Genomic DNA, 18,594 nt, shown 5'->3' with positions numbered 1-18,594 from the left:
CCTTATTAGGAGGTCTCAAGTTTGAACCCCTTAGCTGCCATTTTGTTGAGTTTTTTTTTTTAGAAGATATTCTCTCTCCTACTCATCATTTTAAGGAGGTCGGCCAAAGGATTTCTTACACAAGAGGAGAGAGAAATAAGGAAATAAAGAGGAAAATAGAAAAAAAGGGGAAAAAATAGGAAAGAAAAAAAGGAAAAAAATAATTAAAAAAAAATCTTCCAAGATGCTACCCACGTTTGAAGAAGAGAGAAAAAAAATTAAAAAAAGAAGGAAAAAGGAAATAAAATCGTTGGAGATTCTCTATCTTCTTTCTCCTCCACCTCATCAACAAGATAAAAAAACTATTTTTTATTAGAAGCTAAAATCGTTAGCTTCCCTCCCCTATTTTCTATATAATAGAATTAACAAAAGGGGAGGAGGCATTTCATTCTTCTTCTAGGGTTTTTTTTTTTTTTTAGTTGCTCTATCTCTTTCTTTAGTTTTCTCTTTCTATAGCTCTAGTTCTAGTTTTATGCTTTAAACACTTTTGTAAGTTATTTTTATTCAATTAATGCAAACACTTTTGTTTTTTGATTCAGTCTTTTATTTTTATTGTTTAAGCAATTGAAGTTGTAATTTTCAAGTTTTAGTTCTATGCTTTTAGGTGACAAGAACAAGCTATGAAACATGTCTTTCAAGTTCAATTTTTTTCTTTAGATTTGTTTTCTTTAGTACTAGAAATTTCAGATTTGGTTTATTCCAGATCTAGTTTTTAGTACTGGTAGTATCTCAAATCGATCAAGTTTTCAGTTCAAGGGTTGAAGTTCAAGTAACTAGGCTCCCTCAGTAGTCTTCTCTCCCCCCTCTCATTCCATCTTCTGACTACCATTTCTTTCTTAATTTAGGATTTTAATTTCAGTCGTTACATTATTACTATCCCTTTCCCCCAAGGTTCATGGCTAGTGTCTGTGTTGGCTTTGCCCCTCCTAGCCATAGAACTATCATTTTATTGTTTTTATTATAATTATCTCTATTTACCTAAAGCCGAGTAGAGTAACCCTTATAAGAGTGACACTCTGGTCAAGTAGGGAAGCTCATATTATGATGCATTATTCGGGCTAAGTAGAGAAACCTACTTGTGAGTCTCTCTCCTGCTTTGTTCCCTTTCTTTTACTTTATTTTAGTATTTTTTTTCTTCATTGCCTTTTAATTGCGTGGGGTGTTTATTTTCAGTTATTTATTTATTTAATTTTAATTGTATGGCTTGCGTATTTAAATTCTTAGATGACGAAAGGTTAAGACGTTATTTTAGATACATATGTTTGGGACGGTAATTAAAATTAGATCACAACCATTAATCGGTTCACTTTCTCATTATTAAAAGAAGCAAAAAAATAAAGTGGCTGCTCTCCCTGTGTTCGACCCGTAGCTACACTGATCCGTGTGCTTGCGGTTATATTTTAAATCTCTAACAAGTTTTTGTCACCGTTGTCGGGGAGACAGTTCCATGTTTTTTTTCGCTTTCTTTTGATAAATCGGAATGCTTTGTTTGATTTGTTTTGTTTTTCCTTTTCTTTTATTGAATTTCTGAGAAGAATAACTTACAATAATAGTTGTATCGGTGGAGGTCGTTATGCCTCACAGTATGATAAAGACAGGTTTTACCCTGTAGCAGTACCACAGGAATTGACCTGAGCAACTCCAGGTCCCTGCCGGTAAGCTCCAAAAAGCAAAAAAAAATCATAAAAATAAAGTTTTGCTATCAATTCTTTTGTGCTTGTCTTACTGTAGTTATGGGTAGTTTTCTGTTACATGAGTGTTAGGAGGGTACGTAATCCTAAGAATCGGTTAGAAAGAAAAGATCTAACAAGCAATGACCCTATATGTTTGCTCTCTTTAGAACCTTCAATATGGGAGACCAACAGCAAAACTCCCCACCTAAATCTCTGAAAGATAGGTTCTACTCTGCTAGAACAGCCCAACCTTCCTGCATAGTTCTACCATGAGCCCAGGGCAATAATTTTGAACTCAAATCTCAATACATCACTATGTTGCCCCACTTCCATGGGTTGACCTCTGAGGATGCATACCTATTTCTAAGGGAATTTGAAGAGGTATGTGTTCTAATTAAGATCCAACAGCTTTTTGATGATGCTGCTAAGCTTAGGTTTATCACTTTTGCATTGAAAGACTAAGCTAAGAAGTAGTTGTATGGGTTATCCATAAATTCTGTAACCTCATGGGAATAGTTCACAGTTCACAGTTCACAGTTGTCTTCCTTACGAAGTTTTTCCCAACTCATAAAACCAATAAGCTTAGAAGTAATATCCTTCAGTTTAGGCAAAAGTCTAGTGAGTCATTTTCTAAACTTATGGAGAGATTCAAGGATCTACTCTAAGAATGTCTTTATCATAGCCTAAACTTATGGCATTTATGTCAAATAATTTATGAGGGTATTGATTATCCAACTAAACAAATGAAGAGTCTATGTGCCCTGAGGGATTCACATCCTTTACAGATGAAGGAAATGTATGGGAATTCTTTTTTGACTTAGTTGACAAAACCCGTGAGTGAGAATCAACCCAAGAGAGTGAAAGAACCATAGGAGGGAAAAGATATTTTTTAGATGGGATAGTAGCCAAGGAAGCCCATTTGGATAGCCTAATCAAGAGGATTGAGGCTATTGTTCCTAGAGAGTCATCATCAATCAATTTGGTTAAGATTTGTACTTGGTGCCAATCCCCTGGACATGTCATAGAAGAATGCCCCAACACCTCTGGGGGTACTTCTAATGATAGTGTTAATTTCTTATACCAGAATAATCCATAAAGTAACACCTACAATCCAGGATGGAGAAATCACACAAATTTCTCTTGGAATCAGGGCAACCAAGCAGGGGCTTTCAATTTTCATAATCAAGGTCAATCTGGACCCCAAAGGCCTCCCTTGCACAATAATATTTTTTCTAAAATACTTTTTCTAGGTCAAATATAGGAGCTCAGGCTAGTTTTCCTAGGGCCCCTCTCCAATCATCTTATCAGCAACCCCCTAGGTTTACCAACACTAGAGAGGTAAGCAGAATAAGTGACTTGAAAAAAATATGACCCTCCTTATGATAAGCCATCAAAATCTTATGAGAGAACTCACCTAAGTTGTCTCAATTATGCGTGAGAGGGAGAAGGAAACTTTACCCAGTCAACCAAAGCCTAACCCTAGGCATCATCAGCCTGTTAGTTCATAAGGACCAACTAATGTACCACTAAATATAGTACAAGGTCAGACCCAATAAGGGCCCTCTAACTAATGTAATACTGTTTATGCCCTTAGGAGTGGTAGAGAGTACCAACAGAGCGTTCCTAAATCTTTTCCATCTATTACTTCTGTTAACTCTCCTTCAATTGAGGACACAAGTGTGCCTCTTGTTTCAGGTTCCTCTGATGAACCTAAAGATTCTTCTGAAACTAAAGATGATTTGGTTGAGGAAATAAAAAATGATTCTTCTGAAAAAGGGTAAATTCCTAACAATCCTTATGTTCATCCTATTTCATTTCCTAATCGCTTGGTAAATAAAAAGAAAACTACTTCCATAGATAAAATTTTAGAAGTCTTCAAAAAGGTAGAAGTGAACATCCCTCTTTTGGATGCCATATCCCAGATCCCCACCTATGCAAAGACACTGAAAGATTTGTATACTCACAAACGTATCACTAATGTGCCCAACAAGGCATTCTTGGCAGGTAACATTAGTTCCATAATTACTCAACTTATAGCAGCCAAGTATAAGGATCCAGGGAGTCCTACCATCACTTGTGTCATAGGTAGCACCTATATTGAGTATGCATTACTTGACCTTGGCACAAGTGTGAATCTTTTACCTTACCATGTGTACAAGCAACTACAATTGGGAGAATTGAAAGCCACTAGAACTACTCTTTAGTTGGTAGATAGGTATGTTAAGATTCCTAGAAGGATGGTTGAAGATGTCTTACTAAAGGTGAGGGAATTTATTTTTCCTATTGATTTTATTGTGTTAGATACCAAGCTCTTCTCAACCAAGGATGAGATCCCAATAATTCTAGGAAGACCATTCTTGGCTACTAGTAATGCATTAATCAATTGTCGAAATGATTTCCTAAAGTTATCTTTTGACAACCAAACTGTTGATTTTAACATGTTTATGATAGGAAAGCAACCACATATGGAAGAAGAGATCAATATACTTGAGAATTTTCTAGATTTTTCTGATGATTTAATTACTAACATTGATATTAATTTTGATTCAGAATTTCAAGAGTGTATGGATGAGTTGGATGATGGTAGTGAAAACTTCTTTTCTGAAGTCTTAAGTCTTCACACACCTGTGGAGCCCTTAAGACCCTTTTCCAATTCCATTCCCAAACCTTTCATAGTTTAGCCCCCGAAGTTAGATCTTAAGGAGTTGCCATCTAATTTGAGGTATGCTTTCCTAGGGCCTAACCAGACTCTTCCTGTAATAATTTCTTAAAATTTGACTTCTAGCCAGGAAGAGGAGTTACTTAAAGTGTTAAAAGATAATAAGGAAGCCCTAGGTTGGACCATGGCTGATATCAAAGGTATAAGTCCTTCTATTGTGTAACATCATATATATCTTATGGAGGATTCCAAACCATCTACGGAACCCCAAAGAAGAGCTAACTCAGTGATGATGGAAGCCATTAAGAAAGAGATCCTAAAGTGCTTGGATCATGGAATAATTTATCCTATTTCTGATAGCCAATGGATAAGCCCAGTTCACGTAGTGCCTAAGAAGTCCGGTGTGACTATAGTTTCCAATGTCAATAATGAACTAATTTCAACCTGTGTCCAATCAGGGTGGAGAGTGTGCATAGACTACAGGAAACTTAATGTGGCAACCTGGAAGAACCACTTCCCATTGTCATTCATTGACCAGATGTTAGAGAGGTTAGCTGGACATAAATACTATTGTTTTCTTGATGGATATTCTGGCTATAATCAGATCCCAATTACTGTAGAGGACCAACATAAAATCACTTTTACATGCCCACATGGAACATTTGCTTATAGGCGTATGCCCTTTGGGCTTTACAATGCTCCTGCTACGTTCTAACGATGCATGATGAGCATCTTTTCTGATATAGTCGAAAAATTCTTAGAAGTATTTATGGATGACTTTTCAATTCATGGGAATTCCTATTCTGAATGTCTTCATCATCTTTCTCTAGTTTTGAAAAGGTGCATATCTAAGAATTTGGTTTTGAATTGGAAGAAATGCCATTTTATGGTTAAATATGATATTGTTTTAGGCCATGTAATATCCAATGAGAGAATTAACGTACATAGAGCCAAATTAGATTTTGTTGATAATTTACCACCTCCTCAATCTGTTAAGGATGTCCGGTCTTTTCTAGGGCATGCAGGCTTCTACAAAAGGTTTATTAAGAACTTTAGTCAGTTAACCCGACCTCTCACTTCATTACTTGCCAAAGATCACAAACTTTTGAGTTTTCTAAAGAGTGCCTAGAATCCTTCAAGTAACTTAAGAAAAAGTTGACCAATGCACCCATTGTTCAACCACCTGTTTGGACTGAACCTTTTGAACTGATGTTTGATGCTTTCGATTTTACCATAGGAGCGATTTTGGGTCAAAGGATTAATAAGTTACCCACTGTCATTTACTATGCTAGTAGGACCTTAAATGATGCACAACTCAATTATACAACCACTGAAAAAGAATTTTTAGCTATTGTGTTTGCAATAGAAAAGTTTCGGTCTTACTTAGTTGGTTCACATGTGGTGGTGTATACTGATCATTCTGCTCTTAGATACCTAGTTCAGAAGAAGGATTCCAAATCTCGTCTCATTAGGTGAGTTTTACTTTTGTAAGAGTTTGATTTAGAAATTAGGGATAAGAAAGGAGTTGAAAATCTAGTTGCAGACTATTTATCCCAACTTCCAAATTCCTTGACTGTCGATTCTCCAATCAATGAGAACTTTCCAGATGAATAGTTATTTGTAGTGTCCAGTGAACTATGGTTTGCTGACATTGTGAACTTCATAGTTTCAGGTGTAACTTCGGATCACTGGTCCACCCAAGATAAGTATAGGTTTCATTCTCAAGTTAAGCACTTTTTCTGGGATGATCCTTATTTGTTTAAGATATATCCGGATCAGATTATCCGACGATGTGTTCTTGATCATGAGCAACATTCCATTCTCTCTTTTTGTCATAATCATGCATGTGGTGGACACTTTGGGCATAAGAAGACTACCGCAAAGGTTCTCCAATGCGAATTCTATTGGTTCACTATTTTTAGAGATGTTTTTGATTTTTGCAAGGCTTATCCCGCCTGCCATTCTTTTGGCCGTATCAATAAAAGAAACATGATGCCCCTCGACCCTATTTTGGTAGAGATCTTTGATGTATGGGGCATCGATTTCATAGGACCATTCCCTAATTCCTTTGGAAATTTATACATACTTTTGGCCGTTGATTCTATTTCTAAATGGATAGAGGCCATACCTTATAAATCTAATGACCACAAAGTGGTGGTTCAGTTTCTCAAAGAGAACATTTTTCCCACTTTGGTGCACCACGTGCAATAATTAGTAATAGGGGTACTCATTTTTATAATCGACCTTTTGAGGCCTTAATAAAAAAGTATGGGATCACCCATAAGTTATCTATCCCTTATCACCCCCAAACTAGTGGTCAAATGGAGGTGTCTAATAGGCAGATTAAACAAATCTTGGAGAAAATTATTAATCCCAATTGTAAGGATTGGTCCCTTAGGCTCATTGATGTCTGTCGGCACATCTGACTGCATTCAAGATTGATCTTGGCCAGTCTCCCTACCATTTGGTGTATGGGAAAGCCTGTTACTTATCAGTTGAGTTAGAGCATAAGGCCTTTTAGGCCATAAAGAAGCTCAACTTTGATTTGTATGATGTGGGAATTCATCGTAGGCTCCAACTATCTAAGTTGGAGGAACTTAGGAATGAAACCTATGAAAGTTCTAGGATTTATAAGGAAGATACCAAAGCTTTCCATGATAAGCACATTTTACGTAAACCTTTTGCAATTGGTGATAAGGTCTTATTGTACAACTCTCAATTGCATCTTTTCCCTGGTAAGCTTAGATCTCGATGGGATGGCCCGTTTATTGTCCATAATATATATTCCTATGGGGCTATGGAGATTTTGAATTCAGGAATAAGGATAATTTTGAAGGTTAATGGTTAGCGTTTGAAACCGTTTCTTGAGTTTCCTAATACTGGTAGTGAAGAGGCCATGGATCTCTATGAACCTCTTTACACTGGTGACTAACTTTTAATCAAGTATGACCCCCTTGTATTGTTTTCGCTTTTAATTCTTTCCATGCATTGAAGACATTAAATGACTTAAGTGTGGGGGAGGGAAACTAGTTTGTGTTTTTTCTACTTTGTTTTGTTTGTTTTTGTTTTTATTTTTTATTTTTTATTTTTCTTTTTTTGAGCTTGCTAAGGATGAAGTCCTACTTTGGCTTTTGGCTAATGATCATACCATTTGGTTGCTTGATGTATGAAAATAAAAGTTTTAATTAAGGTACCCATTTTAAACGTATAAAAACCCTATTGAGAAGAAAGAAACAAGTCAGTGTCTTGAGATGAGACTTCCTTTTGAAAAATAAGAGACCCTTATTTTATGGTGTTGGACCATATGTAAGTCTGTGGGTTCCTTGTACTTTTGATTTGGAGTTGAGACCTTCTTTTTAATTTGGCATGAGTAAACAAATGCACAATTTTAAATGAAATGTGAAATGTGGTAAAAAGTAGAATAAGAGTTGGTTTCCTTGGAATTAGACAGGCATTGCGCCTCAGGAAGCGTGGTGTCTTGATTGAAATTCCTAGGGAGGAAACTTCTGAAAGAACTCTAGCATCACTGTCTTTATAGGCATATGTAAAAGCGAAGCTACATAGTAACTTAGGTGTCTGGTGTTTGCTCCACCATGTCATTCGGGCTAAAAGTAGTGGAGTAGAATAGAGTTTATTAAGTGAAAAAAAAATGCAAATGTCATTAATGCTAGTTAACATGTTTGGTCAAAAACACTCCAACGCCTTAGTCATTGGTTCCCTATTTCTTCACAAGTGGTTTTGCCTTAAGATAAGGATGTTTTGGAAGAGACGAGGTGAGTTCCAAATTAAGAAATATGCTAGTGCCTGGAATTGAGAAAGGGTAATAAACATTCAAGTGTGGGGGTCCCTTGTAAGAGGAATTATCTTTGCCCCAGATCGGTATGGCCATTACCTTTAGCCAAGGTTGGGATTTTTTTATTCTGAATTTTAGGTGTATATTCACTTCAAACACCCCTGAAACACAATTCCTCTACTAGGGGTGACCTAAGGGTTTAAAGGCTTGTTGCACATGCTAAGTGCAATCGTGATTCTTACGAAAGTGAGTTAGGTTTTTGTTTTCATTCTTTTTCTTTTTGTTATGCTCGAGGACTTGCAAAGTCTAAGTGTGAGGGAATTCTGATGAGCACATTTATATGTGAAATCTAGAATAGTAAAACATGCAATTTACATGTTTAGAATGGAGCTACCTTGGGTTTTACTCTCTTTTTGCAGGTTTTATATTTTCAATGCCAAGAGAAAAATTGAAAAAAAAGGAGAAAAAATAGGAAAGAAAAAAAAAAATTAAAAAAATCGTCCAAGATGCTGCCCATGTTTGAAGAAGAGAAAGAAAAAAATAAAAAAAAAGAAGGAAAAAGGAAGTAAAATCATTGGAGATTCCCTACTTCCTACTATTCTCTATATTCTCTCTCCTCCACCTCATTAACAAGATAAAAAAAAATCTTTTTTTTTAGAAGTTAAAATCGTTAGCTTCCCTCTCCCATTCTCTATATAATAGAATTAACACAAGAGGAGGAGGCACTTCATTCTTCTTCTAGGGCTTTTTTTTTTAGTTGCTCTATCTCGGTCTCTAGTTTTCTCTTTCTCTAGCTCTAGTTCTAGGTTTATGCTTTAAACACTTTTGTAAGTTCTTTTTATTTAATTAATGCAAGTACTTTTGTTTTTTATTCAGTCTTTTATTTTTATTGTTTAAGTAATTAAAGTTGTAATTTTCAAGTTCTAGTTCTAGGTGACAAGAACAAGCTATGAAGTAGGTTTTTCAAGTTCAATTTTTTTCTTTAGATTTGTTTTCTCTAGTACTAGAAATTTCATATTTGGTTTATTCCAGATATGGTTTTTAGTACTAGTAGTATCTCAAATCAATCAAGTTAGTTCTAGGGTTGAAGTTCAAGTAAGTAGGCTTCTTCAGTAGTCTTCTTTCCCCCTGTCATTTCCTCTTCTGACTACCATTTCTTTCTTAATTTAGGATTTTAATTTCAGTCATTACATTATTGCTATCCCTTTCCCCCAAGGTTTATGGTTAGTGTATGTGTTGGCTTTGCCCCTCCTAGCTATAGAACTATCATTTTATTGTTTTTATTTTAATTGTTTCCATTTCCATAAAGCCAAGTAGAGTAACCTTTGTAAGAGTGGCTCGCTGGTCAAGTAGGGAAGCTCATATTATGATGCATCCCTAGGGTTAAGTAGAGAAACCTAATTGTGAGTCTCTCTCTAGCTTTGTCCCATTTCTTTTACTTTATTTTAGCATTTTTTTCTCCATTGCCTTTTAATTGCGTGGGGTGTTTATTTTCAGCTATTTATTTATTTAATTTTAATTTCGTGGCTTGCGTATTTAAATTCTTAGATGACGAATGGTTAGGACATTATTTTAGACACATATATTTGGGACGGTAATTAGAATTAGATCACAATCATTAATCAGTTCACTTTCGCATTATTAAAAGAAGTAAAAAAAATAAAGTGGCTGCTCTCCTTGTGTTCGACCTGTAGGTACACTGATCTGTGCGCTTGCGGCTACATTTTAAATCTCTAACAGCACCATAGATTTTGTTTATTTTGGGCAACAAACACTCCAATCTTATTAAGCATGAGCCCATCTCTGCATCCTACATTGACGATGTGGATGGTCATCTTTTCGAGCTCACATCCATGTATGGTTTATTGCTATTTCATTTGATGAATAGCGGCCGATTCATATTTCATATTTAGGAGAATAAAAGAGTCAAGTATGACACATGAAAAACCTCTCTCCCTCTCTCCTTATTGTATTGTAAATCCCTTTCATTGTCTGTAACTCTGTATCCCTTGACAATGAATATTTTTCGTAAGTTGTATCCCTTAAGAATGAATATTTTGTGTATTTTGCAACCTTTGTTTATGTAATTTTGGATGCAGTCTGTGAATCCCTTCTGACACCAATGAAAGATAGAGGGTTGACACCTTCAATTGTTCTCATGGGGCTTCATTATATCCTTACACCTTCAAGAACCTATCATAGATGAAGGGTTAGGGCGCCTTAGTGAAAATCTGTGTTTTCAATTTGGATTTTAAATTCATGTTCTTTTTTTTTTTTTTGTAAAATAGTGAGAAAATGTCAATTTCAAGACAAGCGGTTAGTGAAAATGCAAAATGAAGCCAAGAAAATGTAGACACCCTTGTTGTTCTGATGACAGAGGAAGTTAAAGCAATAGGAGTACTTCTACTTTTAATAAAGCTGGTTGGAATAACATTGCCAATAACTTTAAAGAAAAAACTTGGATCAACTATACCATTGCACAGTTGAAGAACAAAGTAAACAAATTGAGGCAGGATTATAGTCAGTTTAAGAAGCTATTGGAGACAACTGGTTTCGGTTGGGATACTGCTTCAAGAACTTGTACTGTGGATGATGAATCCATCTAGGAATCGCATATTAAGGTATGCTCAATTTGTATTTAGTTTGAGTATTTTGGAATGCTAGGATATATCAATTCAAGTAGTTGATTAGGAGTATTTTTTCTTTATCAGGATAACCCTACTTGGGCATGATTTAAGAAGCACGGACTACCAAAATGGCCAGAACTATGTATGGTATTCGGTGATACATATGCAAACGGTGAAGGAGGTGGGACTCCAACAACCATGTTGGAAACTCTGGGGGCCGATGATGCTAGGAATATGATTGAGTCTTGTGATGAGTCAAGTTCTGCTGATACATTACTCCATTAGTTGACACTTAAACTGAAATGGTGGAAAAAAGGCCAGCTACTAAGCATAAGCATGATAGGACTCCAAATGCAAAAAGGATGAGGAGCAAGTCTAATGATTGGTCAATGGTATGCAAGGCAATTCAAGATATGAGCAAATCAAGGGTAGAATAAGATGCGAGCATGTCCATTGCTTCAACCCAAAATGCGGAACATATGTACGGGATTACTAGGGCCATGGAGGTGCTTGAGTCAGGATACGAGTTAGATGAAGCACTATACGAGAAAGCACTTCAGAAGTTAATGGCTGACATGCAATGGAGAGAGGCATTAATTTCCTACCCTCCTCATCGGTCTTCGTACCCTTCAGTAGTTTGCTTCATAAAATTTTTTTTTAAGTAGATAGATTGATAACTCTACTTGGATTGTGTCTTGACTTATTTCTATAACCGTAGTATTTGATGTTCTGAATATTTGTTCATTGTACATTAACACTACTTTTAACTTGATGGTTTGCTAGTTTTCCTTCACTTTTTAAGATGTCATGGATGATTGTGTCTTGACTTATTTTTATAACAGTAGTATTTGATGTCTTGGATATTTGTTCAAAATTATGGTTTGATGTGTTCGCATATTTCTAATTTTATATTATAGGAATGGATCAAAGAGTGATCGCATCTAGAGAACACATTGAACAAATGGAAAGGGATGTCACTAATGCAGAAATCATGATGTGTATGATGTTGATGAAAGCACGTGATTCATTATACACGGGAGAGCCTATACGAGATAGTAAATTGACAGGACCAGAGCGAGTGAGTGAGGTCCTAAACGGACATGTAGACAGATGCTATGAACAGTATAAAATGGAACGCCATGTCTTCCTCAACCTTGAAGCATTAATGCGACAACGTGGTTGGTTGGAAGATAGTCGATATTTAAGAGTGGATGAGCAATTGGCAATGTTTATATCTATTGTTGGTCACAACGATAGGTATAGAGACATAGCAGAACACTTTCAACGTTCTCTCAACACTATAGGGAACACTTTAAGAAAGTGTTTAACTGCTTTCATACTACTGGGACAAGAGAATATCAAACCTCCAAACTTCAGTCGTTGCCCTAAACAGATTCGTGAAAAACCAAAGCTCTATCATTTCTTCAAGGTACGTTGCTTATATTTAAATCAATGATTATGTTGTTTTGTGATTATACGTGATTTGATTTGATGAATATCTATGTATTGGTACTAGGACTACATTGGCGCAATTGATGGCACTCATGTTAGTGCTTCTGTACCTCTACCCAAACAAATACCGTACAGAGGGAGGAAAGGAGATGCGACCTGGAATGCTATGTATGCATATGACCTTGACATGAAATTCACTTTTGTGTATGCTGGTTGGGAGGGTTCTGCAAATGACTGTCGAGTATTAAATGAGGCATTGAATAACCCTAAATTTGAATTTCCTCATCCTCCACCTAGTACATTCTAAATCTTTAACCTCACCAGTTGATTATGCTCTATTTTACATATTGTGTTGATTCATTACTTTTCACTTTATGTGCTAGGTAAATATTACGTGGTTGATTCTGGTCATCCATCTACTACTGGGTTCTTAATGCCGTTCAAAGGACAAAGATACCATCTAAATGATTACAGGAATAGACATCCAAGGACAACAGTAGAGCTATTTAATAATAGACATTCTTCTGTTAGGAATTTCATAGAGCGCAGTTTTGGTTCTTTGAAGAAGCGTTTCCCAATTCTCAACAAAATGCCATGTTTTCCACTGAACACCCAAACATGCATCGTCATTGCTTGTTGTGCACTTCACAACTTCATTCGAGAGGAAGAAATTGCATATAAGAATTTTAAGGAGTTTGGTGAAAATTAGTGGAATCGGGAACCTGAAGAAATTCAAGATTATGCATCACCGACTCACATTAGTACAAGCTTAGCAGAAAGAAGAAGACAAATGGATGATCTTAGGAAAAAGATTGCAAATGACTTAGCTGTTAAAGCCGGAATGACTCAAATTATATAATTACATTTGGATGATTGGATTTAAACTTTAAAGTAGTTGGACATGTTTAGCAGTTAAGAATTAAGTTGGAAGACTTAATTTATGCCCTTAAGTTCATAAATAGATACTTTAAGAATTATGTCAGTACTTGAATTTATTCTTGTTTATGCTTTTATGTTATTACGATAGATCATATTTTTATTGAAACATTTCATATTTCATATGGCAAGGAAACACGGCCAAATATTTCATATTTGATGTGAACACCATGTTGTTGATATGGAGCTATTCTTATTTATGTCTAATTCGACTTAAGCTAATTGTGTAATAATGGTTTTCATAACTTAGAATTTATTAAAAAACCATTGACTATCCTTAGATTTTATTTAAAAATCACAACTTTCACAACCATGGTGAAGATGGCACTTTATGTAAATATTGGTTTCTAATAGAAACGATTTTGTTAAGTACGAACCATAAAGGTTTCTGTTTCTTTCAAGTTACAAAATCAAATTTTTTTTTTGGATTACCATACAACATTTAAGACGCAGAATCACTCCAAAAAAATAGAAATGCAAAAAAGTGTGTGGCTCAGAATCATGTTTAAAAAACAGAATCGTTACAGTACAGATCCTAAGTGACTGACGGACAGTGGGATTGGGACTATATCATAGAAAACCTATGTGTAATCATATCTCATAAACTCCACCTTTCGGTTTTTAATATAGAGAACATCCATGTTATTACCATAATAAATCCGTCTCCTTCTCTTTTTTTTTGTAGGTGAATTTTATGTCTTTTTATTTATTTCAAGGGAAAATTTAAGTTCAGGTTTTGGCAATGTCGCTCGGGCATCCGATCACATAAGAGGATGAAATGACTGCCACACCTTTCATACAAAAATATAAATCTTATCTCTATTGATGCTTTTATTTATTCTTCATTAATCCCCACTGACATATAGCCACAATTCCTTTCATGAATCTTCTCCCTTGTTTTAAATTCTACTGATGGATTAATATAATCAGAATAGTATGATGATAATGATGATCATGAATATGATGATGATGCACATTATTGGCATTAGTCCCAAAAAGCGAAAGGATAGAATTGTTCCTAAGTTGGCGGGGGATGTGCCGTGCCCTGGATCTGTCAATGAGTTATAAGCGCTGAGCAGTAGCATACGGCATTACAGCCTCTTCTTGTGGCTGGTAGGTGGTAGCCCTATACCACCACCAAATCAAATAAGAAAGAACCTAATTCCTATTCCCAGCATAGGAAGTGAATCGGACCTGTGCTTTTTAAGGCAGCACACACACCACAACGGCTTAGAAAGCACATCGCCCTTTCTCATCACCCCCCCACCCTTTTGCTCTCCTCTATCCCAAAAGCCTTTGGCTTGCCTTTACACAACAATCTAACATTGGTGTCGGCATTCTGGGCTGGCCTACATCACACTCTCAATGCTCTCAAGTCAAGTCTCTGAATGCTTTGACCCCACTAGGTTTAAAGATGTAATAACAATGCAATTAATGGAGACAACTCTCATCACCCACTCAGAGATATCGCCCTACACAACGGTCCCCCCACCGTTTTTTTAACTGATGTAAACGGGGCCGTGTGGGCTCCATATTACCGATTCGCTGGATAGGTGTCCTCTGTTCACCACCTAACGGTCCTCCCTAGTCGCTGCTCATTGCCCACCACCTGTTTGATTTGTTTCCTCTACACGTCCATCGTCGGGTGCATATTGCCCCACCCAGTCCTCCTCAAGAACTCCTCACCATTTTCGAACTCTTCTTCCTCACGTCTTTGAAAAATTTATCTTGCATCCCTGTTATCGTCTGCAATTCTATAAATGAACAATTTCAAGATCATGTGGTTTGCGCGGAAGAACGAGATTTTTCCAACTTTGAATCTCAGAAAAAGGAAAATTCCAATTTTGAATCTCAGAAAAAGAAAAATTCTAAGATTCAAAATTCTGAAAAGATGGAACTTGAAAAACTTTATTGGCTACTGATGAATGATTTGGATGGTAAGATTTGGTGAACGGTGATCTGGGTTTTTGATCAACCACATAAATGCAAGTTCATAGATGAAAAGCAAAAAGAGAGTAGGGATTTCAGTTAACATTCACTCTGTTTTGTTTTGAATGAAACTACATAAATATTGATGTTAGCCTCTATCAGGATATGCTTCTAGAATTCTAGCAAAGTTAAGATCTAAATTTTAAATCATATATGTGGTTTGTCGAAGAACCCAGATGAGAGATTTAACTTCGATGGTTAATTATTGCTGAGTTCATCCTTTGAAAGATGGGAATTTGGAATTCGGGTTAAGCTGGAGTTGGAACGGAGAGCTTGAAGATATTCCCAAGTAAAGGTGTTGGCAGCAACATGCAAAGACCCACTTCTTGTGATTTTTTTTTGGTAAAGAACTTGTTGCGAAATTTACATCAACAAGAGCATGCAAACTGCAATTCTGCAAATCAATTTCATAGCAAACAACAAATTTCATTATAATGCCTCCATTCTCCAACATGATCCTGAGGACAAAGTAGTGGATCCAAATTCAATACCCATGTAACAATAGAACTCTTAAAATAATACTAACTCATACTCTAGTTTCCACTTCGATTCCTAGTTCCTTCCCAGATTTCAGGGATCTAGTACAATCCACTCCCCCCCCCCCCCCTAAAATCCCCACCTAAAAATAAAAATTAGGGAATAACAGCAATTGTTACTAATTTTTTTTTTTTTTTAAATGGGTAAATTTTGTTCGTCATCATCTAGCGGAGAATTTAGAAATCTTTGAGCAGCTTTCGGACCTGCTCGAGCGTCACGAACAGCACCACAGTGAACGGCCCCTGCCTGGAGACCGTCGGAATGAAACCCTTATACAGAGCCATTGGCCCCTCAGCCCTTACAGTCTTAAGGGCACAATCCATGGCGCCGGCGTAAGGTGGCTCTGCTCCTCCTTCCACCTTCATATTCATCACCCTCGTCTTGATCACATCAACCGGATTCGATGCCACCGCAGCCACAAACCCAGCGGCAAAGCTGGAAGTCACATGGGTACCAAGCCCATCCTTCATCACATCATTCCCAATTATCGTCTCCTTCACTTGATCGTATGTCGCCAACTGAGACGCAGTCACGATCATAGCCCGGTTTACCGTTAACGACGATCCTCTCCACAGGCTAGTGACCCCTTCTTGCTTCGTCATCTGTCCGATCGCATCCACAACGCTCTTGTAGTTCCTGCGCTGCGCCACCGGCAGCCGGCCGTCGGCTTGCATGCGTACCATGGCCACATCGGCTGGGTTGCCGACGGCAGCGCCGATTCCGCCGGCGATGAGGCCTGCTGATATCTTTCGCATGAGTGGCATGTTGCCTGAGTTGGGGTCTGTCCATTTATGCTTGAGGACGTCGTAGAGGCCCATGCGAGTGGTAGAGTAAAGTGTTTGACGAAGCATGGTTGCAGAGACGCCGGAGAAAAGGGCCGCGACGCCTTCAGTCTGGACTATCTTGACGCCGACAGCGACGACGCCCAATCGTGGTGGTGGAGGTGGCGGAGCGTGTATGACACCTGGAGCGGCGGCGGTTGTAGATGAAGCGTTGAAGGCGAAAGCTGGACGGAGAGTTTGAATGGTTGCTGGGTTGGGGACATGGGACTCTCCCTGGAGCTGCATACGGACCTTGATGAGATCGAGTGGGTGGGTCGAACCCCCTGCAATGATCGAGGCGATGCCTCCTTCTACAAAACCCTTGACACCCATCTTGCAATTTGAAAGATCTGGTCTTGATTTGAGTCTACTAATAAACTGGGTTTTCAAGAGCAATGGTGGTAGTTGCAAAAGAGGAAGTAGGAAACTAAGAATCAGAAGAACAAATATAGGACCAGTTGGAATTAGCGTTCATCTCACCGGAGACCAGGAGATGAGAATGGAGGCCAAATGCTGTACAACAAGAATGAAGAACGTTGGCTCCCTGAGACATATACTATGAAAAGGAACAGATCAGCCGAGTGATGCTTTTGGGATTCCAATGGAGGGGCAGAATGAGCATTTAAAGAGGCCACAGAACTCTTTGAGGATTCTGTCCATCACTCCAACTGGCCAAGGAAAGAGGAAGGAAGATTGGAGAATACCAAGTTTCTTACGCGTTTGTGGGTCCTACTGATGATGGCTCTACCCTCCCCAGTTGCGCGGAGCGCTTGGTACTCTCTCTCTCTCTCTCTCTCTCCCTCTCTCCCTCTCTCTCTCTCTCTCTCTCTCTCTGGTTTCTATTTTCCACCCTCTGTCCTCTCTGCTTTCCATTTCATATGTTTAGAATGAAAGATTAAAATATAGAACAAATATGCTAGAAGTGGTATTGCCTGTTTCTCCTTCATTGCCTTTTCTTAGGCCTGGCCTGGCCTGTCCTCACTTTCACAAAAATATTCCAAGTCCCTTTTTCGGTTGTGATGCGGTAAAAATTGATCGGATGATCTTTCATGTAGTTCCTGGTACTTTGGTCGATCTGTACAGAAAAGATGACAGGGGAGAGCCGAGCTAACTCGACGGGAGACTCTTCGATGCCTAAGTCAGATCTTTCTACAGTAGATGCTCAAGAAAGCTTTTCTAGTAAAAGGAGTGAGTGATCGATCTCCATCATCCATGATGGAGGCTTACCTTGGTATTTTATAGGCTACTGATGGAGAGAGAAATAGGGGCATTTGTGGAAAGTCCAATTTAGGTGTAGAGTCCTTGAGGGGAGTGGCACTGTGATTCTAGGAATATTCCGGGTTCTAGGGCATATTCTGGGAATATTCTCCATTGATCTCGGAAGTGCAAGTCGTGAGAAGGGTGGACGCCTCTGATGACGTGTACTGCATAGAGTCATGCCACATGATCAGGAATCACGTCCCTTGAATGTAGGAGTGGATGTGTGCACGTTTCTGGGTGCATTACTTGACTGTGCCGAGCCGAGGTGATAGGTTGGTCGAGTTGAGGTCAATGATAGCACGGTCTGATGGAGGCCCGAGGTGGCAGTACGGCCTGATAGAGGGCCGAGGTGGCAGTACAGCCTGATGGAGGGTCGTGGTGGCAGCACGGCCTGATGGAGGGTCGAGGTGGCAGCACGGCCCGATGGAGGGCTGAGGTGGAAGCACGGCTCGATGAAGGGCCGATGTGGCAGCACGGCCTGATGGAGGGCCGAGGTGGTAGAACAGCCTGATGGAGGGCCGAGGTGGCAGCACGACCTGTTGGAGGGCCGAGGTAGTAGCACGGCCTGATGGAAGGCCGAGGTGGTAGCACAGACTGATGGAGGGCCGAGGTGGAAGCATAGACTGATGGAGGGCTGAGGTGGCAGCACAGACTGATGGATGGCCGAGGTACTGGGTCAGTCCTATTCAGGTTTGCATACACGTTTCAGCCATGCTGAGGAAGGGGACATATTTTGCCTCATTGGGGTGAAACTAACCCAACTTTAGATGATCCATAATCTATTTTAGGCATGGGGGTTTTGTTAAAC

General features: G+C 38.4%; 2 protein-coding genes and 1 non-coding gene across 3 annotated transcripts; 1 reads left to right on the top strand and 2 right to left on the bottom strand.

The window, feature by feature from the left end:
• Window positions 1-2,290: 2,290 nt before the first annotated feature.
• On the bottom strand, window positions 2,291-2,397 carry LOC122085312. Its single transcript, XR_006142088.1, has one exon. It is a non-coding gene; the product is annotated as a small nucleolar RNA R71 (small nucleolar RNA).
• A 9,313-nt stretch (window positions 2,398-11,710) lies between these two features.
• On the top strand, window positions 11,711-12,952 carry LOC122084780. Its single transcript, XM_042653210.1, has 3 exons — window positions 11,711-12,220; window positions 12,308-12,455; window positions 12,627-12,952. Exons 1-3 carry the CDS (start codon window positions 11,711-11,713, stop codon window positions 12,950-12,952), a joined length of 984 nt encoding a protein of 327 aa, XP_042509144.1.
• Window positions 12,953-15,573: 2,621 nt separating this feature from the next.
• LOC122083483 (mitochondrial uncoupling protein 5-like) lies at window positions 15,574-17,305 on the bottom strand. Its single transcript, XM_042651315.1, has one exon. The coding sequence runs from the start codon at window positions 16,857-16,859 to the stop codon at window positions 15,882-15,884; it is 978 nt and encodes a 325-aa protein (XP_042507249.1). The 5' UTR covers window positions 16,860-17,305; the 3' UTR covers window positions 15,574-15,881.
• Window positions 17,306-18,594: the final 1,289 nt, after the last annotated feature.

Source organism: Macadamia integrifolia, chromosome 7 (assembly GCF_013358625.1).
Source record: "Macadamia integrifolia cultivar HAES 741 chromosome 7, SCU_Mint_v3, whole genome shotgun sequence".
NCBI lineage: Eukaryota > Viridiplantae > Streptophyta > Magnoliopsida > Proteales > Proteaceae > Macadamia > Macadamia integrifolia.
This window is presented reverse-complemented; position numbering and strand designations above follow the sequence as displayed.

Excerpts from the sequence above, each read along its gene's own strand:
- LOC122084780 (XM_042653210.1), top strand. The coding sequence starts at position 11,711 with ATGGATCAAAGAGTGATCGCATCTAGAGAACACATTGAACAAATGGAA. Across the intron at positions 12,221-12,307 it reads AGCTCTATCATTTCTTCAAG|GACTACATTGGCGCAATTGA; the intron begins GTACGTTGCTTA and ends TATTGGTACTAG. Across the intron at positions 12,456-12,626 it reads ATTCACTTTTGTGTATGCTG|GTAAATATTACGTGGTTGAT; the intron begins GTTGGGAGGGTT and ends TTTATGTGCTAG.
- LOC122083483 (XM_042651315.1), bottom strand. The coding sequence starts at position 16,859 with ATGGGTGTCAAGGGTTTTGTAGAAGGAGGCATCGCCTCGATCATTGCA.